The following is a 21,646-nucleotide window of genomic DNA, read 5'->3' as shown; positions in this document are numbered from 1 at the left end:
ACTATAAGTGGAGATCATAAAATTGGTATCACTTGCTCAAGATACTCAACACTACAATGCCAATACTGCATATCAAGAGACACATGAATCATTTCCATATTTATTTAAACAGATGTCCTTGTACAGGAAAAGAAGTACATTTGAAAGTCACCCGCTTTTACTACTAAATAATTACTGTCAATTCAGGCAGGGTGGAATATCTTCTGACAAAACATACTGCAACCTCTTCCAAAACGACTCCATTATATAATTATCTTTACAGATGGATAGTAATTCACCAGGAGGTGAATCTGCATGCTGTGGTAGTAGGTACCGTGGTGAGCTGCCATGTGCCACTATGGAGTTATCACCAGGTAGTGTCATCCGGGGGCTGTTAGACGGGGCGCTCCCTGGGGCGGGTGACGTACTGCCACCACAGAGGGGGGAGGTCGCCATCCTTGCGGGCCGGGGGGAGGGCCTCGGTCTTGGGCCCAATGGCAGGGGTCTCTTCCTGCAGCTGATGAACCTGAAACAAGAGATGACACCACCTTAGACTCAGAACAGTCCAAATTTCAACAATTGATGTAGATTGATAAGGTCTGAAGTGAGTATAATCAATTGATTCATTGGGTTATTTAATTCATATGAACGTTTGTTAATCTGTCATAATTCTAATCCAACAGGAGGGAAGTAATTTAAGAACTTCAAAGAAAATGTGACTTGAACGAACATTGCATAAATCAAACGTTTCCAGACTTCCAACTCAGACCCTTTTTGGAGGATTTAGGTTGGGGAGTGTACTTGTCGGCAAATATAAAGATATAAAATAAAAGTACCTTTCGTAAACTAACACTTGCCCTTGGCTTTCCCCCCCTACTAGCAGTGACTTTTCTGATAGCTAGGTGGGACGACCACATATCACAGTCATAGTAAATACATTTTTCTTCTAAAGTAGCTATCTTAAAATGAATGTACTAACTAAGTCGCAATGGATAAGAGATTGTGCTAAACTACTAAATGTAAAAACAGACCCACTGGTGAACATCAAACCATGCATTCTTTAACTTTGATGCTTTGTTTAGCACAGAGAATGGACAGAATTCTTCACTTCATGGAAAAGGGACTGTAGCCTAACTCACCTCTCCTGCCCAGCTCTGTTCTCGCAGCTTCTTCCACTGCTCCCTCTTGGCAAAGTAGTCAGGATACATGGCCTTCTCTGACGGATGCCAGTGATCTAGACACCATTCGGGGACCTGTAAAAACAGAATACAAGAAATATGAAAACTGCTTCTCCAATAGAATTCCCAGATCAAGCTTGGAGATGTCATGGCGACTTTGGCTAGCTAAACTCATGCACAGAAAAACGTCATCGGTTCTAACGGTCTCTCGTGCCAAACTGCGCATGTGCAGGCCGTCAAATGCAGTCCTTCGATATGAAGTAGTTTTTTGAAAATGAAAATGTGTCAGCTATAATAACCTGTTCAGCAGCAGCTACTTAAGATATTGGGTTGTGCCTTTAGATTGAGAAAATGAAAAACTAAGAATTCCGTGTAAACTTGCAAGTTAACACGACCCCTAAGTTTATCTAAACAAGTGGCTGAATTAATAAGGTCACAAGGCATCAGTGTTCGGATCGGCCGTGTTTGAGAAGTCAATGCCCTTTGGATGAGTTATCTGTACAGCTGCCACTGCATGGTTTCCTTGCGTTTTTTGTCCTGTCCGTTCTCGGCCTGTCTACTCCTGCCACCTCTTCTCTAAGCAGAGCAGGCAGGACCGTTGCACTAACCGTTGCTCTAGCGACTCCAGACTCCGCACAGGCACAGCGTGTACACATTAGATTTTTTATTTATACAGGTTTTTTCTCATTGAGATAATATCTCTTTTCTAAGGGAGACCTGGTCCAATAGCAGCAGGGGGAACAACGTTTCAGACAAAACTTACATACACTAACACAACATTAAACAAAACTATGAACACACATACAGTACAACAATTACATATTACATTAAAAACAAAACATCTTGACTAAAAACAGCTGGCCTAAAAACAATTACACTCTTCTATGATATATACATCGATCAAGTGTTTAAACTCCACCATCACATTTTAAAATGTTCAGGAGAGAATTCCAGGACCACGGTGCTAAGTAACAAACTATTTCTACCCTGACCTGTTCTAATTTGTTGTACTGTACTGTTAGAAGCAAATCAGAATGGGACCGTAATTGATATTTATTTACTGACCTGAATAAAAAAGAACAGAGATAAAATGGCATTTTACCCAATATGGCCTTATAAATCAGTGTATAAGCCTACGCAAGGTCAATGACGACCAGCCAACAGCGCTGTAGAGATCACAATGATGTGTTAGACGTTTCTGATTTGTAATGAATCTGATGGCTGCATGATACACTGAATCAAGTGCTCTCAGGGTAGTGGCTGAGGCCTGCAAATATATAACATCACTAAAATCTAAAACCGACAGTAATGTACATCGTACCAGCTCCTTCCTGGCCTCAAAAGAAAAACAAGCCTTATGCCGGTAATAAAATCCATGCTGCTTCAGAGCCTGTACTGTTCTTCTTTAGACAAAACTTTGTTCATTTGCACAATGTCTCTCGCTCACATTCGCTTGTAAATGTCCAAACTCACCAAAAATGACATTCAGTAGCTCCTATTTACAGTACCAGTCAAACGTTGACACACCTACTCATTCCAGGGGTTTTCTTTATTTTTACTATTTCCTACATTGTAGTGAAGACATCAAAACTATGAAATAACACAGCCAAAAAGTGTTAAAATTGAAATATAAAATATTTGAGATTCTTCAAAGTAGCCACCTTGACAGCTTTGCACACTATTGGCATTCTCTCAACCAGCTTCATGAAGTAGTCACCTGGAATGCATTTCAATTAACAGGTGTGCCTTGTTAAGTTAATTTGTGGAATTTTCTTTCCTTCTTAATGCGTTAGGAGCCAATCAGTTGTGTTGTGACAAGGTACACAGAAAATAGCCCTATTTGGTGAAAGACCAAGTCCATATTCTGGCAAGAACAGCTCCAATAAGCAATGAGAAATGACAGTCCATCATTACTTTAAGACACGAAGATCTGTCAATCCGGAACATTTCAAGAACTTTTAAAGTTTCTTCAAGTGCAGTCGCTAAAACCTTTCTTCTTGGCCCAAGAAACTTGCTTGGGCCAAGAAACACAAGCAATGGACATTAGACCAGTGGAAATCTGTCCTTTGGTCTGATGAGTCCAAATTTGAGATTTTTGGTTCCAACTGCTGTGTCTTTGTGAGACGCAGAGTAGGTGAACGGATGATCTCCGCATGTGTGGTTCCCACCGTGAAGCACGGAGGAGGAAGTGTGATGGTGCTTTGCTGGTGAAACTGTCTGTGATTTATTTAGAATTAAAGGCACACTTAACCAGCATGGCTAACATAGCATTCTACAGCGATACGCCATCCCATCTGGTTTGCGCTTAGTGGGACTATAATTTGTTTTTCAACAGGACAATGACCCAACACACCTCCAGGCTGTGTAAGGGCTATTTGACCAAGAAGGAGAGAGATGAGTGGTGCATCAGATGACCTGGCCTTCACAATCACCCAATCTCAACCCAATTGAGATGGTTTGAGATGAGTTGGACCGCAGAGTGAAGGAAGGAAAAGCAGCCAACAAGTGCTCAGCATATGTGGGAACTCCTTCAAGACTGTTGGAAAAGCATTCCAAGTGAAGCTGGTTGAGAGAATGCCAAGTGTGCAAATCTGTCATCAAGGCAAAGGGTGGCTACTTTGAAGAATCTCAAATATATTTTGTTTTGTTTAACACTTTTACAGTTACTACATGATTCCATATCTGTTATTTCATAGTTTTGATGTCTTCACTATTATTCTACAATGTAGAAAATAGTACAAATAAAGAAAAACCCTTGAATGAGTAGCTGTGTCCAAACTTTTGACTGGTACTGTATATATGTATAACTAAATGAGCTGGATTGCCTGTCTTTGTAATTTGTTTATTTTCATTTGCGCTCGTTATCATATTCAGCTAGCAGCCTCCATGGAGATTTGCTATTACTTGTGCTAATTTTGTTTGCATTGTGGTAATAGACGCCCAATCAATGGGCTTTTATGCATCTTTTTGGTGCCCCCTTGTGTACTTAACTAGTAATACTGTAAATCCCAGGATAAAAGATGGACCCTAATCCGTAACACACAATGCACATCCTGATGTTGGACAATCTTCTAATTTAGTTACCTTGTACATTTCATATCTTTCATAGGAAGTTCCTCCTGGAGAGTCAGGGAATAGGTAAGGCTGGGGATGTTGGTTAGACCAGAATTCCTCCTCTCCTGCCTTCAGCATCATAGTGGCTTTGACCATGTCCTTCTCATCCTTGGCCTCGTCGAAGCGTGCCCTCATCATGCACGCGTAGAAGCGATATTTATCCCTGTAATCCAAATTAGTACTGTTAGGTGGTGCCGCGGTTGATGTCAACAACAACAGGCTACACTGACTGTGCGTGTATGATCGACAGCTAGCTAAACACATTAGCTATCATAGTACAGAGGCAAGCACCAACTTGAATCGAGCAGATAGCTAGCTAATTTATAGTTTATCCACCAGCTAGCTACTATAGCATGTCAGAGAGCGTTTCGTTACATTAGCACCGCGCAGGGGTAAACAGAGGGTGACCTAGCTAGCTAGCTAGTTCGTCCCATGCAGTCGATAAGACCATTGCACATTATTCAATACGACTCCATAACGAGAACTACTTTGCTTACCTAAAAATACACCATGATTCAAGGTGCCTCAAGGATTTTTTGTACAGCCTCAAGACTTTTTGGTGGTGAGTAAGGTACGCAGTTGCCATTTTTTCTGTCCCCTGTCACCTTCGGCGGCGATGAGGATTGTGGGACATTGGATGTCTGCGATTTGGCATTACAGTTTACACCTACGTGATGCGTAATATACATTTTTACTATTTTAGCAATATTGATAATAGCAAAGAATATATGATAATGATCTATAGTGGCTGTAATAATACACAATACATACTATTTCCTTTCGTTATCATTTTTCGTCACCTTAGACAAAGGTAAATATAAAGTATGCGCATCTATTTGGTTATACATGGTAATTGTGTATGAGGTTGTAGAATTATGGGAAATGCTCAAAATTGCATATGGAGTTTCTTTCAGCAGCCTGGCAAGGATGGCACACTTAAAATTTATAGGTAAGACGTTACCAGGGATCGGATTGAGCAGTGCTGCCAGATACTACAAGCAACTATACGTTGTCTAAATTAGAGAAATGGGTGTTGCTGAATGTACAGTACTACTGCTAGCTATTTTAGCTTACAGAACCCACCACAATTGCAGAACGACAGCTAGTCTAGCCAGTTTTCTAAACTATGCCCCTTGAAGGAACAATACATTATTACATTACATTAGCTGTACATGGAAGCTTGTACAGAATCATCTACAGAATCAGAGATGGTCTATTGTTACTGTGCCACTTTACAATAGCCTAACTTTATACACGGTTCAAAATTGCTGATGAGCTGCCTATTTGTGGTAAAGCTGAACGTGATGTAAGGTTGTCTTGTGTATATTATGTATTATGTAAGTACTAAGCTGCTTAGTACTTACTATAGACATGGATGCCTATAAAGCAGGGGATATATATGATTTCTGAGTTATGATTATGTATGCCATTCTCCTCCACAGATATTGGTATTAACCTAACAGACCCTATGTTTCAAGGAGTTTACAGAGGAAATCAAAAACACCAAGGTAGGTGTGAGTTGAACATGCATTGCGGCTACATAACACTGCCAAATGAAACATCTGATCTGATATGTGCAATATGTATGTATCTACGTTACATTTACTAGGCTGTACTTCATTGTTGCCTAGTTATATACTCATAAATTGGTCAACTTTTTTTTATTAACATTTTTTTTTTTGCAGGTGACTTTGATCAGATAATTGACCGTGCTGTCAAAGTTGGAGTCCAAAAGGTAAGATTTGTGTCAATGTTTAATTTCATGTCAATATAATATTGTGTGAATAGCCTATATCAGGGCTATCCAACCCTTTTCCTGGAGAGCTATTGTCCTGTTGGTTTTCACTCTAACCCTAATCTACGGCACCTGATCCTAATAATTAGCTGGTTGATACACTGACTTAGGTTAGTTACAACTGGGGTTGGAGTGAAAACCTCCTGGAGGGTAGCTTTCCAGGAACCGGGTTGGAGAGCCCTGGGTCATGTTCCTTAATGCTTACAGTTCATGATCACGGGGGGAAATCTTGAAGACAGCAAGGAGGCCCTCAAATTAGCAGAGTCCAGAGGTAATGATGATGTATCAAAATGACTAGGATTAAAATGATTATTCACTCGTGTTTAATACATTTTGTCAACGCTATCAGAGTTATAACAGTTTCATTATGGTCATACAATTTGTGTCTATGCACAGAGGAATTTTACAGTACGGTTGGTTGTCATCCAACACGCTGCAGTGAGTTTGAACAGAGTGGACCAGATCAGTACTTCACATCACTGAGGGAGTTGGCAACATCAAACAAGGGCAAGGTGGTGGCCATTGGAGAATGTGGATTAGGTAGGTTGGCAGCCATATATATTGTAATCATCTCCAACTCTTAACAGTCCCTGTTATACATGTATGTTTTAGTGTTGTTTACAGTTTCAACATACTGGTACGTGTACAATAAATGGGTCAAGTTATTTAGCCCACTATATGCCTCTGCTCTCAACACCACAGATTTTGACAGGTTGGAATTCTGTCCAAAAGAAACTCAAATGAAGTGAGTTACCTTTTTTCTTTTAGAATAATGTTTATAGACTGCACCAATACAAATAATGTACTGCACTTAACGAAAGGAAAAATGTAAAAGTTAAGATTATAAGTGCATCAAACCACTTTTTCCCTGTGACAGGTATTTTGAGAAGCAGTTCGACTTGGCTGAGGAAACCAAACTGCCAATGTTCCTTCACTGCAGAAACTCGCATAAGGATTTCCTTGGTATGTTTGTTGTCTCACACATGTACAACATCTGCCTCTTGATGCCATGACAATGGCTAATGTTTTATATTGTCATTGTTTTTCTTGGCAGACATCATGAAGAGAAACAGAGACAGATGTGTCGGAGGTGTGGTAAGGAAATGTCTCAATCAGATGTTATTTTGTAGTTGAGAACCATTCATGTAATGAATACATTATTTCTCCTTGACCCCTAGAAAAGTTATAAATCAGAGTGTCATTAAATGCTTTTCAAATCTACCAGGTCCATTCTTTTGATGGAACTAAAGAAGATGCTGCTGCCCTTACTGACCTGGATCTATATATTGGCATAAACGGCTGGTGAGATCATTTTGAGGTTGAGAAGTTATTATGCAGAATAGTGACCTGTGTGAATATTGTCTATTTCATTCCAAATCTTTGTTTTTGTTCTCTCACCATTTCAGTTCTTTGAAAACAGGAGCAAATATTGAAGCGATGAAGTCCATTCCCAGTGAAAGACTGATGATTGAGACAGGTTTGTGACTGCTGAGAGAGTGCTTATATTAATCTGTCTCCGTTTGCTTCAGAACATTGGGAGAATGCTAGTTTGAGTGAATGCTCTCCTCATTTCTAGATGCTCCATGGTGTGGGGTGAAGAACACTCATGCGGGGGCCAAGCACATCAAAACTACATTTCCCACCAAGAAGAAATGGGAGGCAGGACACTGCTTGAAGGACAGGAACGAGCCTTGCCATATCATGTATGTCAGTTGGTTCCTAGGTTGAAAGGGATTGTACAAAATCTGGGGGTCTCGTTAGCATATAGTATGTTACAGTGATGACCCAACTTGGACTTGTTCATTCATTCATGCTAATCTGAGCATTACCAGCTGAATTAACAGCTGAATTGATTAGCCCTGTGATCTCATTGTGTTGTTCAGGATGATATCTGTGACTTTTTGTAATGTCAATCACTTTTTATCCTTTGTTCCAGACAAGTGCTTGAAATCATGGCTGCTGCAAGGAATGAGGATCCTGTGGAGATGGCAAACATCATTTACAACACCACTATGAAAGTGTTCTTTACTGGAGGTTGATTACTTTTCCTAAAATAAATTTTCCCTGACCTAATTTGAAAATGCCTTTTGCCCTTAAGGAAGAGCATTTCATGCTACTCTTCAAGAGTAGTTTATGTTTACACCATCTGCCAACAGGCTCCAACTGCTCATGTTAGCACTTGCTGGTGTCAATCAGGGAAGTCCTCAGAAATGCCTTATCACCAACTTTGCATGGAGAATTTAGTTAGCATGGCCTTAAAATGCCTATTTGCTCTGTTCCATCTGACTGTGCAATCCACTGTTTCATCAGCCCAGGGAGGGATGTTATAAACTTGATCTCCACTATAAAAATAATCTAGACATTATCTCACATCTATTTTAGACTAACATTTTGTTTTCAACATCTGAGAATTTCTAGCTCCTCTGAACAACAGTGTCCTAACGAGAGAGCATATTTACTATGCCAGGCGAAACCGTGCCTCATAAGCTCAATGTTATGGATGTATCCAAATAAATGTTGCAACAAAACAGTTTAAACAAATGCAGCTACTGTTGTTATTCTGTCTGCACCGTTTGACATGACCGTAAGTTAGCCGTAGTTGGCTAGCTAGCAAGCAAGGGATAAGAACATTGCCAGCCAGTATGGCAATGGAACATTTAGAAAGAACAACTGGAAAGAAAGAAAGAACATCCATAGATACAGAACAAAAAGACTGAACGACTGGGTAGGGTCTCTGGCAACCGAATCAATAGAACGAACGACCAGCCGGCTTGGGTAGCAACCCTAGATTTGTATCAGGACTATCTTGTGGAAGTGTGAAATAGTATGAATTAATTAATCAAAATAACGTTTTTAATAAAAATGTAAATTGTTATTTTAATGTGTTGTATAAAGGGGTAATGCCCTCGAACCCAGCCCGAACAACACCCATGCTAATATGTCCTCCAAACACCGGATTCGAGGGCATTATCACTTAAGTATAAGTATTTTAACCTTTATTTAACTAGGCAAGTCAGTTAGAACAAATTCTTATTTACAATGACGGCCTACTTGGGAACAGTGGCCTTGTTCAGGGACGGAACCGCAGATTTTTACTTTGTCAGCTCAGGGATTCGAAAGGTTACTGGGCCAACGCTCTAACCACTAGGTTACCTGCCGCCCCTTGTGTTTCCCATGTACCTTTTGTATTGATGTATTATTGTAATAAAAGTAAAAGTATCCTATTTCCGACTAGCACGTGAACGCGGCAGAAAGCGCCATATGGTCACAAATAGAAGAATACGCCAGATATTTCGCCAGATGTCTAAATGTGAAGCATCCGGTTGGCGTTTCCACTCACTACCAAATATGGTGATGAGAGGAAGAGGCCCTGTGGCCGGTAGCGGGGAAGATGGAGCGAGATGGATTTTGGCCGACATTCTGCAAATTTTCTCATCAATAAAACATTTGATCTACATACAGTATTCTGTTTCCAAAACTAAAATATGTAACAAAAAGAGTGGACTGCGTTTTGTAGACTTCACCCTTTGCCAAAGTTTATTATTTATTATTATTTAATTACAGTTATTACACATGCGCACTTCACAGATTAGACAAATATGCAAATCAATGCTACAACGCGCCAATAGCATCTCAGTAGCTGGTGCTTGAGCGCCCATCATCTCCTTGCTTGTTCTATCCACTATGATAAAATTACTCCCATTGGAAAAGACAGGCTCTGGTCTATCTTGGGTTAGTTATAAAAATCTTTGATAAAGCACGTCGATACGTCACAGACTACACCTTTTGACGTCCAAAACGTCACGAGGGTTTAAAAAAAGTTGCTACTTCCGCGTTCTTTGCATAGCAACAGGAGGGCAGCGAAGATGGCGGATTGTACGGACCCCGTTAAATAACGTGTGGGAAGTTGACACGAAAAGAAGCGAGGAGCTGGAGTTTTTAAATCTTTAAACGGAGGGACCGAGTCCTCCAGGACTTACGCCCTAAGCCATGGCCTCAGCTAATGTCCGAATCGGCCAACAAGCCTTGACCGTGCTGGATGTGGCATTTCGAGTCCCTTGCATCTTTATTATCGACGCCATTTTTAACTCTTACTATGATCCTGGGTCAGGATGGGCCGGAACAGCGGGCAAGATTTTAATCCGAGTAATGGGTAAGATTTATTAGTCGTTTTGGACCCCTACATGCGAGCCGCTGTCACCCTCTTGACAGCTACTATTGCAGACGTCAGTGTGGCTATCTCGCGTCACCTGTCAACCGCAGCCCAATCCTTCCAAAGCCGTTTTATTTTTGTTGTTTGACCTTTATTTAACTAGGCAAATCAGTTAAGAACAAATTCTTAATGACAATGACGGCTAAACCCCAACCTGGACGACGCTGGGCCAATTCCTGTGCGCCGCATTATGGGACTCCCAATCACGGCCGGTTGTGATACAGCCTGGAATCGAACCAGGCTCTGTTGTAACGGCTCTAGGACTGAGATTCAGTGCCTTAGACCGCTGCTGCTGTGCCACTCGGGAGCCAGTGATAACAACACGAAGACCATGTTCTTTGCAGTTGTTAGCCAGTTAGGTAGCTAATAACCCTACCCCTTACTCCTAGGCTTTCTAATACAGTTAGCTAGCCAGCTAAGTAACGTCAAGCAGGCATATGACCAACATATTGGCTATCAGACAAATGAATACCAGCCAGGTGTTGTAGGATAATTTGCCTCTGGCCAAGTAGCTAGTAAGTAAAGTTATGAAGTATGGGTAAACCTGTTTTGTCAATGCAGGACAAATAACTGATGTTGTGGCCTTCATTTTGGCCTGTCAATACGTCACAGGCAAACAAACACATCTAGGTAGTTTGCTGACCTCAGTGTGTGTTTTGAATCAGTTACTTTTTGGCCATACTTACTGCCCTCAAGTCCAACACTATGTTTGCATGACCCTTGTCAAACAGCCGACCTACCCTGCAAGTTACCATACTATTCTCTCTCCTTGCAAACATGTCAATCGTTACAATTAGACCTATGTAATGTTTTCAGACATTTTTAGATACCGACCCTACCTTTGCGCTTGATTACACTGAACTACACTGGGGTCGGAATGCAATCATGGTTACATTAAGACACAGTGGAGCCGAAGTGAGATATGGGTCTGAAAACGTACCTCCATGCAGGGATGGGATATGCCACTGTATATCAAGTTATACCTTCATCCACACTGATACATAGAGAATGTTGAAATACTGTTAGTTTTCCTGGAAAACTGCCCTTTTCGTCCTCATACTAGCAAACAGTAAACACTGCAGCCAATTTTGAAATGGCAGTGTCAGCCATTGTTCAACGTGACGTGACATTTCATAATGGCTGCTAGGGCTACCTCGTATGAGGACGAAAAGGGCAGTTTTCCAGGAAAACTAGCAGTATTTCAATATTCTCGATGTATCAATGTGGATCAAGGTACAATTTGGAGTACAGTGCCATATCCCATCCCTGCATTGAGGTAAGTTTTCCGACCGCAGTATAGTTCAGTGTAATCAAGCTCAACGGTAGGGTTGGTAGTTTGCCTAAAGTAAGATACTACCAAATTACTGATCCCCCTCCAGCTAAATGTAGTTCGAAACCTTATCATAAATCAAGACCTTTTGTACAGTAGATGGTCTGTTTCACTTGATGGCATGTTGACACTATGGTTTAAATTTGTTTCAGGTATCATGGTCTCCAGTGTGGTCCTGGTGTTGTCACAGAAGGCCCTATTCAAGTTCTACACGCTATTCTTCGCTGTGCTCCTGGGAGTGGTGGCCATTCTTATCAACTACTATGCCATATCTCACATAGACTTCTACAGCGCCTACTACAAAGCAGCGCTGGGCTTTAGACTCCTACCACGAAACGGGCCCACCCTATGGTTGGGCATGGCTGTGGTGCAACTCCTTTTCGGCATGGGCTATGTGGTGCTGCTAAACATTCAGTCTGTGTTTGCTGCTCTTGTGGTCCTGGATATCATGATTCCGCTCTGGGGGCTCATCATCGAGCTTCCCGTGGACGTACGGCAACTGGTAGCGGTGGCCTCTGGCCTGGCTCTGGCTCTGAACACGGCTGTGTGCCTGGCCCTTAAGCTCAAGTGGTTCTACTACTCCTGCCGCTACGTCTACCTGCTGGTGCGCCACATGTACCGCATCTACGGGCTGCAGCTTCTGGTGGAGGACACCTGGAAGAGGATCCGCTTCCCGGACGTGCTGCGTGTCTTCTGGCTCACACGCATGACAGCGCAGGCCATCATCCTGGTCTACGTAGTCAAGGTGGTGCGGCACGAGAGTGGCGAACACAGCTACCTGACGTGGGACGTATTCTGGGACCTGTTCAGCAACCTCATCATCAGCGGCTGCGACTCTACACTGACCGTGTTGGGCATGAGTGCCGTCATCTCCTCCATCGCCCACTACCTGGGCCTCAGCATCCTGGCATTCATCGGCTCCACCGAGGAAGAGGACAAGCGGCTGGGCTTCGTGGCACCCGTTCTTTTCTTCATCCTGGCCCTGCAAACGGGCCTGAGTGGTCTGGACCCTGAGGAACGGCTGGTGCGGCTCAGCCGCAATATGTGTCTTCTGCTGACTGCCATCCTCCACTTCATCCATGGCATGACGGACCCCGTGCTCATGTCGCTGAGTGCCTCGCACGTCTCCTCCTTCCGCCGCCACTTCCCGGTCCTGCTGGTGTCGCTCTGCCTCTTCGTGCTGCCCATTGTGCTCAGCTACACTCTGTGGCACCGCTACGCCCTCAACACCTGGCTGTTCGCCGTCACAGCCTTCTGCGTGGAGCTCTGCCTCAAGGTGGTGGTGTCGCTGACGGTCTACGCCCTCTTTATGGTGGATGGCTACTACAACGTGCTGTGGGAGAAGCTGGACGACTACGTCTACTGCGTGCGCTCCACGGGCAACGTCATCGAGTTTATCTTTGGCGTCATCATGTTTGGAAACGGCGCCTACACCATGATGTTCGAGGCGGGCAGCAAGATCCGCGCCTGCATGATGTGCCTCCACGCCTACTTCAACATCTACCTGCAGGCCAAGAACGGCTGGAAGACCTTCATCAACCGCCGTACGGCTGTCAAGAAGATCAACTCCCTGCCGGAGGTGAAGGGTGGACAGCTGCGCGACATCGAGGACGTCTGCGCCATATGCTACCAGGAGTTTGCCACGTCGGCACGTATCACGCCGTGCCAACACTACTTCCACGCACTCTGCCTCCGTAAGTGGCTCTACATCCAGGACACGTGTCCCATGTGCCACCAGAAGGTGTACATTGAGGAGGAGGCCCGGGACAGGGTGCCCTTCAACAACAACGGCTATGTGGCGCCAGACGGGGACCTGGGCCAGTTTGCAGAGCCCGACGGGGCAGAGGCCGCAGCAGCCGCAGGTGGGCCTGAGCATGAGAATGAACTACTGGAGGATAATGACAGTATTGAGTATGACGAGGATGAGTGGGGGACAGAGAACGGTGAAACGCCCATAGAGGAAGACTATATTAATGATGACACAGACTCTAACGGGGACTGATCAGCCCTATAGCGATAAATATATTATATATATTTAAGTTTAAAAAAAACATCTTCATTTTCTCAACATCAGGGATGTCACTCATTTTCACTCTTAAGATTTGTTTCCTTTTTTGTTTGTCTTTGGGTTAGCTCCTCCAAGGGCTTGCAGAGGTGTAGCTGCTATGATAGTGTGCCTAGGTGGTTGGGTGTTCCAACAGGTGCAGTTCTGTGTGAGAGACCCACATTCCTTGTGTTTTTTAGGGATGCTGTTGGTCGTGTGTTTGCTGTTTTGCTGAAAGAAAGTAAGCAGGGAGCCGAGAGGGCCTCCAAGAGCTCCGCGCCAAGAAGAGGTTTAATTAAAACGTGAAGTTCTACTGTAATCACAGATATACCTCTTATTATTACTACTGGTCTCTTGTGTGACCTTGCTTAAATTGTGTACGTTATTGTACATGTAATAAAAATACACTTTCCCTTAGAAAAGAGAAGGTTGTATACAAATGAGTGTTTTGAGAGATGCTACTTTACTCGACCTTAAGAGATGTTTGATTCTTACCTTGAAAATGAAATCGCAACATTGCACCATGTTTTGCTCAGACCATGTGTTCATTAAGCGATCTCTGCACTTCAACTCACTTGGTTCAAATAGTTTTGTTAGTGATGCTTATCCGCACTATTGCAGTTTTAAAAGGGCAGTTGATTTTACATTTAACAACTGAAATGACATTCTTTAGAAATGGCAACAGCTTCCAGAGCAACCAAAGATTGCAATGTTATCTTCAATACAATAGTAATTATTATTAATCATGGTGAATTGAAATTACTGAAAGTATCACTTGTCCTAATCAGGAATTGAGAGGCATCTTATTTAATTGAAAAGCTGTGCTTTCAGTTTGTTTCAGCAATGAAGGACTTTGATTATTGGTTTAGTTGTTTGCTTTTAATGAAAGGTAAAGCTGTTCATTTTGCATTTTGTAAAAAAAAAAAAAAAAGATTCATGTAAATAAAATAATCTTTAATAGTGGTTTGGTCAATAGGTGCTCAAGAATAATAGTACACGCTAGTGCGTTACCTTTCCAGCACAGCATGACATGAGCTATATTAACATCCAATTATCATAAGATTTTAATGCTAATATTCTAAAATCTGCATAAAATAATATGCACATTTTACCACGAGTTGTATTTTTCATTCGGTATTGGAATTTAACAGCGAACGTTATTTTTATGTGCATGACGTCATCACGCACAGACTTTTATCCTCAATAGTTAGATTTTTTGCATTTTCAGAAAAACTGTTTGGTTAACGTTATATAGAAATCAATTCGCAGCTACAGTGCGGGTAGGATACCTACATGAGATTATTATGGATAAAAGTGATATTTGTATTTGTCAAACGGCAGCAAAGCATCGATCACCATGTCATCAGAATAAGACCTTCTAACGTTACATATATTGGAAAGGAATGTCAAACTCATCCACGTGCACTTTGACCACCCTGTGAAGTTCATAATTTATTTAATCTGTAGCCTAATAAACTGCATGGTTTCACGAGTCGTACTGTGAGGACCACACAACATATAATTGCGTGATGGTTATTATATCATTATTTGCGCATAAAGGTGTTTCCACCGCAATTTCTCGCATAATTAATTTTACAGACACAAAAAAATCACACCATGTTGAACGAACAAATTGTCTCTCGGCATTTATAAAGTTGTACCGGCATATCCTGTTTCCATCAACCAGTCGGTCGTGACATTCTTCATGCGTCAGGTAATTCATCCACATGAAATGGCTGGATGGAAACCTGGTTAGTGATGATGAACATTGAGTTACTTTGATAAGTACCTTGGCGGAACTACCAGGGATTAGGGAACAACATAGTCCTGCCCGCTCAACACTGCATACAACACACAAACCAAATATAAATCTTATGAAACAAATGCTGAATCCTCACACACGATACAAAAGTATGTGGACACTCCTTAAAATGAGTGGATTTGGCTACTTCAGCCACAACTGTTGCTGACAGGTGTATAACATCTCCATAGACACATATTGGCAGTAGAATGGCTTTACTGAAGAGCTAAGTTACTTTCAACGTGGCACCGTCATACGATGCCACCTTTCCAACAAGTCAGTTTGTCAAATTTCTGCCCTGCTAGAGCTGCCCCGGTCAACTGTAAGTACTGTTATTGTGAAGTGGAAACATCTAGGAGCAACAACAGCAATGAAGTGGTAGGCCACACAAGTTCACAAAATGAAACCACAGAGTGCTGAAGCGCGTCGTTCCTTGGTTGCAACACTCACTACCGAGTTCCAAACTGCCTCTGGAAGCAACATCAGCACAAGAACTGTTAGTCGGGAGTTTCAAGAAATGGGTTTCCATGGCGGAACAGCCGCACACAAGCCTAAGATCACCATGCGCAATGCCAAGCGTTGGCTGGAGTGGTGTAAAGCTCGCCGCCATTGGACTCTGGAGCAGGAGTGATGAATCATGGCTTCACCATCTGGCAGTCCGACGGACGAATCTGTTTTTGCGGATGCCAGGAGAACGCTACCTGACCCAATGCATAGTGCCAACTGTGATGTTTGGTGGTGTATGAACAACAGTCTGTGACAGTTTTTCATGGTTTGGGCTAGGCCCCTTAGTTCCAGTGAAGGGAAATCTTAACACTACAGCATAAAATTACATTCTAGACGATTCTGTGCTTGCAACTTTGGCCCTTATGCACAAAGCGAGGTCCATACAGAAATGGTTTGTCGAGATCGGTGTGAAAGAACTTGACTGGCCTGCACAGAGCCCTAACTTCAACCCCATCAAACACCTTTTGGATGAATCAGAACGCCGACTACGTACTACCTCACTAATGCTCTTGTGGCTGAATGGAAGCAAGTCCCTGCAGCAATGTTCCAACATCTAGTGGAAAGCCTTCCCAGAAGAGTGGAGGCTGTTAAAGCAGCAAAGGGGGGACCAACTCCATATTCATGCACATAATTTTGGAATGAGATGCTCAACGAGCAGGTCTCCACATACTTTTGGTCATGAAGTGTAGATGCTTGACAATGCAGCAATTACAACACATTATTTCGCAAAACAAAGGTACTTATTATTATCCTCACACGTGGATACTAATGTAATAAGAAAGACAAGTATAACTAACCCTGGATAGTTAATCTGTGTCGTTTACAGTGGGAGCAAATTAAGTACAGTGGGCAGAACAGGCAAGGTCAAAGCCAAGCACGAGCTAGCAAGATACTATTGGCGCGTTGTATCATGTATTTGCATATTTCCGTTAGGGAACGCCTCCTCTGAAGTGGGCACAAACTAAATTCGATCTGGCACTTCTAAACAAAATAATTTTTTTAAACGTTGGCAAATCGTCAAGTCTATAAAACGTAGTGCATTGTGTTCGTGACATATTTATTGAGATCAGATGTTTCATCGATGAGAAAATTAGCGGCCCAGTTTCAAATAGTTCCATCCTTACCCACTACCCGCGACTGGACTTTCCTCTCACTACCATATTTGGTGGAGATAACGTTCGGTGTTACCCCTTCTGTCTGTGCAGGGTTGCCATGTTTGTAGTTTGGGGCTACTTTGAAAACGATGTAGTGGTGAAAATGTATTGGTCGCGGGTTGCGTGTTTTTGGGCTATTTCTAATTTGCACCGCGGCCGTCATGGCATTTCTCTTAAAAATATATATTTCATTGTGACCTGCTGCTGACCGTCAGGCAGTGATTGACGCTGTTACTGAACGTGAGGAAAGAGCAGCACGCGCGCACATCGTGACTACGTTTTACCATTTTTAGGTAGGCTATTTAAATCGTAATTATGGGGACATCTATTTCCAAAACTTTTTCCTGCACATCAAGAAATAATGGAGGCAAAGTAGTGGAAAAAGACTTTGGGCGCACTACAGCTCGTTACATCATTATTATAATGTAGACTTTGCCTTCAAGCGAAGGTTTTTATGCGTGCTCAGTTCTTGGGTCTCGGGGGCTCCCCGAGTGGAAATTTTAAATAGAGGTTCGGGAACTCCCTCGCGTGGTTCTTTTATGTGGAGAATGATACATTTGACTCTGTTGGCCATCAAGTAGCCTATTAATTTATATACCATTGTAGGCTACCATTTGATACAATACATATGTTGAAATTATGATATAATTTAGTCATTGCAAATCAATGTGCCACTTGTGTAGCCTACATGGGGCTGGCAAACCAATTTAATAAATAGCCTATAACTGTTGTAGCCTTGTGTTATTATGCAATTATTAATGGACATGTTTAGTTAATTACAGTTGAAGTTATCTAAACTCTATCGCAATTGCCGGTCAGTTATTAGAACGCATTAGATTGACGGTAACAGTAGTCAGATTAGGCTACAGGTTGTTTTTTTAAATATCCAAAACACTGGCTGTTGTTGACAAGCATATTCTGTTCATATACACTACCATCAAAAGTTTTAGAACACCTACTCATTCAAGGGTTTTTCTTAATTTTTTATTTTCGACATTGTAGAATAATAGTGAAGACATCAAAACTATGAAATAACACATGGAATCATGTAGTAACCAAAATCTAAATATATTTTATATTTGAGATTTTTCTAATAGCCACCCTTTGCACACTCTTGGCATTCTCTCAACAAGCTTCAGCTGGAATGCTTTTCCAACAGTCTTGAAGGAGTTTCCACATATGCTGAGCACTTGTTGGCTGCTTTTCCTTCACTCTCCAGCCCGACTCATCCCAAACCATCTCAATTGGGTTGAGGTCGGGGGATTGTGGAGGCCAGGTCATCTGATGCAGCACTCCATCACTCTCCATCTTGTTAAAATAGCCCTTACACAACCTGGCGGTGTGTTTTGGGTCATTGTCCTGTTGAAAAACAAATGATAGTCCCACTAAGCCCAAAACAGATAGGATGGCGTGGCTTTTCGCTACAGAATGCTGTGGTAGCCATGCTGGTTAAGTGTGCCTTGAATTCTAAATAAATCACAGACAGTATCACCAGCAAAGCACCCTCACACCATAACACCTCCATGCTTTATGGTGGGAAATACACATGTGGAGATAATCTGTTCACCCACACCACGTCTCACAAAGACACAGAGGTTGGAACCAAAAATCGCAAATTTGATCTCCAGACCAAAGGACAAATTTCCACCGGTGTAATTGCTCGTGATTCTTGGCCCAAGAAAGTCTCTTCTTCTTATTGGTGTCCTTTAGTAGTGGTTCTTTGCAGCAATTTGACCATGAAGGCCTGATTCACACAGTCCTCTGAACAGTTGATGTTGAGATGTGTCTGTTACTTGAACTCTGTGAAGCATTTATTTGGGCTGCAATTTCTGAGGCTGGTAACTCTAATAAACTTATCCTCTGCAGCAGAGGCAACTCTGGGTCTTCCATTCCTGTGGCGGTCCTCATGAGAGCCAGTTTCATCATAGCGCCTGATGGTTTTTGCGAAAGTTCTTGAATTTTTTCCGTATTGACTGACCTTCGTGTCTTAAAGTAATGATGGACTGTCGTTTCTCTTTGCTTATTTGAGCTGTTCTTGCCATAATATGGACTTGGTCTTTTACCAAATGGCTATCTTTTGTATACCCCCCTACCTTTTCACAACACAACTGATTGACTCAAACGCATTAAGAAGGAAAGAAATTTCACAAATTAACTTTTAAGAAGGCACACCTGTTAATTTAAATGCATTCCAGGATGATTACCCCATGAAGCTGGTTGAGAGAATGCCAAGAGTGTGCAAAGCTGTCATCAAGGCAATGGGTGGCTATTTGAAGAATCTCAAATATAAAATGTATTTTGATTTGTTTAACACTTTTTTTGGTTACTACATGATTCCATATGTGTTATTTCATAGTTTTGATGTCTTCACTATTATTCTACAATGTAGAAAATAGTAAAAATAAAGGAAAAACCCTTGAATAAGTAGGTGTTCTAAAACTTTTCACTGGTAGTGTACATATTATTAATATTTAATTCAGTGATTGAAATTATGACCCCATCCTCAGTAGCCTATTCCAGCAGGCTATTGGGGAAAACAAGCACTTCTTACTTCGAAATCGCTTCACTATTCATGTTGAATAAATTAGTCTGTTCATTTGAAAAAAGCAAGCTGCTAAATTGTTCAGTTGACATTTTACCTTCATCTTGTCTAGGCTACTGTAGACTATATGAAATGAGATGTAGGCCTATCAGGAACTACCTTTATCTAAGCAAACCATGGCAAAGTTGAATTGATAAACCCAGATTTTTGTCTGTAGCCTATGCCTATTGAAATGACAAGCCAATCTCGCAAACGGGCCATTTATAACGGTTTGTAGTCTTAACATCTGACACAATTGCCAGAAAATAGCCTAACATTCGTTTTTTTCAAGTTTGTCTGAGTGTTTCTATCTCAGAGATTTCTAAATCCTCTGACCAATTTTTATCACTCAAACTCTCCTGTCTGATTTATCTATAGTTATGCACATGCACAAAAGGGATTTAATTACAATTATAAACCTGGTTCAATCCCTGAATGCTGCTTGGCTGAAAGCCTTTTTATATCAGACCATATACCACAGGTATGACAGAAAATTACTTTTTACTGTTCAAATTACACAGCAATAAGGCACCCCAGGGGTTTGTTGTGTTATATGGCCAATATACCACTGCTAATGGCTGTATCCAGGCACTGGATAGGTATATTGGCCATATACCATACCCCCTTGTGACTTAATGCTTAAAACTTCTTAACCTCTATGGGATCCCCGCGGGACGGTTGAGCTAACGTGCGTAATGTGATTAGCATGAGGTTACAAGTGACAAGAACATTTCCCAGGACATAGACATATCTGATATGGGCAGAAAGTTTAAATTGTTGTTAATCTAACTGTACTGTCCAATTTACAGTAGCTACTACAGTGAAAGAATACCATGCTATTGTTTGAGGAGAGTGCACAGTTAAGAACTTCAAAACATGTATTTATAAACCAATTAGGCACATTTGGGCAGACTTGATACAATATTTTGAACAGAATGCAATGGTTCACTGGATCAGTCTAAAACGTTGCACATACATTACTGCCATCTATTGGCCAAAATCTAAATTGAGCATAAACTGGAATAATACATTGTGGCCTTTCTCTTGCATTTCAAATATGATTAAAAATAAAATAAAAAATACACACGTTTTTTCTATGTATTATCTTTTACCAGATCTAATGTGCTATATTATCCTACTTAATTTCACATTTCCACAAACTTCCAAGTGTTTCCTTTCAAATGGTATCAAGAATATGCATATCCTTGCTTCAGGTCCTGAGCTAGGCAGTTAGATTTGGGTATGTCATTTTAGGCGAAAATTTAAAAAAAGGATCCGATCCTTTTCCCTTATAGCAGTCAAACGAGTTAAATTAACATCCATTGATGGAAGATGATCTGGCGAGTTTAATAAAGGCACATTATCTTTTCTCTTGCGATATATTCAAATTATTTTATTATGTCATGTCATAGCTAGCAACAATTATTATTTTGAGGTAAACCGAATTTTGCTTAAAATGTTGGTACAAGTTACTACGATATTCCTTCTTAGTTAACTCGATAACAATATGGGAAAATGTTTATTGTATAAATATGGCAACTCCTGCCGTGAAAAAAATGGGCTCATTTTCAAACCTTTTGAGCAGTTTTTAAGTGGTCATTGGTCTATAAATTGTAGCTGTTTAAAACAACAAGGTGGTAATAAAACAGCCGTTTGAGTAACTTTGTTTGACAAAAAGACAGCACGGGATAATTCCCTAGTTGTTTGATTGCCCTTTTAGCCGAATGTATGTACATTGGAATAATGTATATTTTATATTTGTAACGAATTACATTTTAATTGGATACGTTTTGTGTTGCATTTTGGTAAATGTGGTTTAATACTACTCGGGCCGAATTTCATGATCAAATTTGGAACAACAAATATCTCAGGACACGTGGTAGCTAGGAGCAAAAATAAATCATCTAGATGAATACATCTAAATGATATTTCAGCTCAATATAGTAAATT

At 41.5% G+C, this 21,646-nt stretch overlaps 3 protein-coding genes across 4 annotated transcripts; 2 read left to right on the top strand and 1 right to left on the bottom strand.

The window, feature by feature from the left end:
• Nucleotides 1-86: 86 nt before the first annotated feature.
• ndufb9 (NADH:ubiquinone oxidoreductase subunit B9) lies at nt 87-4,895 on the bottom strand. The gene is made up of 4 exons (XM_038966179.1): nt 4,769-4,895; nt 4,242-4,434; nt 1,119-1,232; nt 87-505 (listed from the first exon to the last, which is right to left on the bottom strand). The coding sequence occupies exons 1-4, from the start codon at nt 4,855-4,857 to the stop codon at nt 374-376; spliced, it is 528 nt and encodes a 175-aa protein (XP_038822107.1). The 5' UTR covers nt 4,858-4,895; the 3' UTR covers nt 87-373.
• A 245-nt stretch (nt 4,896-5,140) lies between these two features.
• tatdn1 (TatD DNase domain containing 1) lies at nt 5,141-8,611 on the top strand. The gene is made up of 12 exons (XM_038966305.1): nt 5,141-5,220; nt 5,714-5,779; nt 5,957-6,006; nt 6,274-6,337; nt 6,463-6,606; nt 6,769-6,811; nt 6,944-7,029; nt 7,121-7,161; nt 7,292-7,368; nt 7,473-7,543; nt 7,643-7,769; nt 8,003-8,611. Exons 1-12 carry the CDS (start codon nt 5,154-5,156, stop codon nt 8,103-8,105), a joined length of 939 nt encoding a protein of 312 aa, XP_038822233.1. The 5' UTR covers nt 5,141-5,153; the 3' UTR covers nt 8,106-8,611.
• Nucleotides 8,612-9,890: 1,279 nt separating this feature from the next.
• LOC120022472 (E3 ubiquitin-protein ligase RNF139-like) lies at nt 9,891-14,616 on the top strand. 2 transcript variants are annotated; one of them, XM_038966390.1, is made up of 3 exons: nt 9,891-10,219; nt 11,762-13,471; nt 13,854-14,616. In XM_038966390.1, the coding sequence occupies exons 1-3, from the start codon at nt 10,057-10,059 to the stop codon at nt 13,886-13,888; spliced, it is 1,908 nt and encodes a 635-aa protein (XP_038822318.1). In that variant the 5' UTR covers nt 9,891-10,056; the 3' UTR covers nt 13,889-14,616. The 2 variants fall into 2 exon arrangements, with proteins under 2 accessions (XP_038822318.1, XP_038822317.1); XM_038966389.1 differs by having other exon boundaries at nt 11,762-14,616.
• Nucleotides 14,617-21,646: the final 7,030 nt, after the last annotated feature.

This window comes from Salvelinus namaycush, chromosome 27, assembly GCF_016432855.1.
Source record: "Salvelinus namaycush isolate Seneca chromosome 27, SaNama_1.0, whole genome shotgun sequence".
In the NCBI taxonomy this organism is placed as follows: domain Eukaryota; kingdom Metazoa; phylum Chordata; class Actinopteri; order Salmoniformes; family Salmonidae; genus Salvelinus; species Salvelinus namaycush.
This window is presented reverse-complemented; position numbering and strand designations above follow the sequence as displayed.

What these genes read in the sequence shown, in the direction of transcription:
- ndufb9 (XM_038966179.1), bottom strand. Translation starts at nt 4,857, where the DNA reads ATGGCAACTGCGTACCTTACTCACCACCAAAAAGTCTTGAGGCTGTAC. An exon ending in GAATCATGGTGTATTTTTAG is followed by an intron (nt 4,435 to 4,768) that starts GTAAGCAAAGTA and finishes TTTGGATTACAG; the next exon opens with GGATAAATATCGCTTCTACG. An exon ending in AAAGATATGAAATGTACAAG is followed by an intron (nt 1,233 to 4,241) that starts GTAACTAAATTA and finishes CTGTTTTTACAG; the next exon opens with GTCCCCGAATGGTGTCTAGA.
- LOC120022472 (XM_038966389.1), top strand. Translation starts at nt 10,057, where the DNA reads ATGGCCTCAGCTAATGTCCGAATCGGCCAACAAGCCTTGACCGTGCTG. An exon ending in GATTTTAATCCGAGTAATGG is followed by an intron (nt 10,220 to 11,761) that starts GTAAGATTTATT and finishes AATTTGTTTCAG; the next exon opens with GTATCATGGTCTCCAGTGTG.
- tatdn1 (XM_038966305.1), top strand. Translation starts at nt 5,154, where the DNA reads ATGCTCAAAATTGCATATGGAGTTTCTTTCAGCAGCCTGGCAAGGATG. An exon ending in GGCACACTTAAAATTTATAG is followed by an intron (nt 5,221 to 5,713) that starts GTAAGACGTTAC and finishes TCTCCTCCACAG; the next exon opens with ATATTGGTATTAACCTAACA. An exon ending in AGGAAATCAAAAACACCAAG is followed by an intron (nt 5,780 to 5,956) that starts GTAGGTGTGAGT and finishes TTTTTTTTGCAG; the next exon opens with GTGACTTTGATCAGATAATT.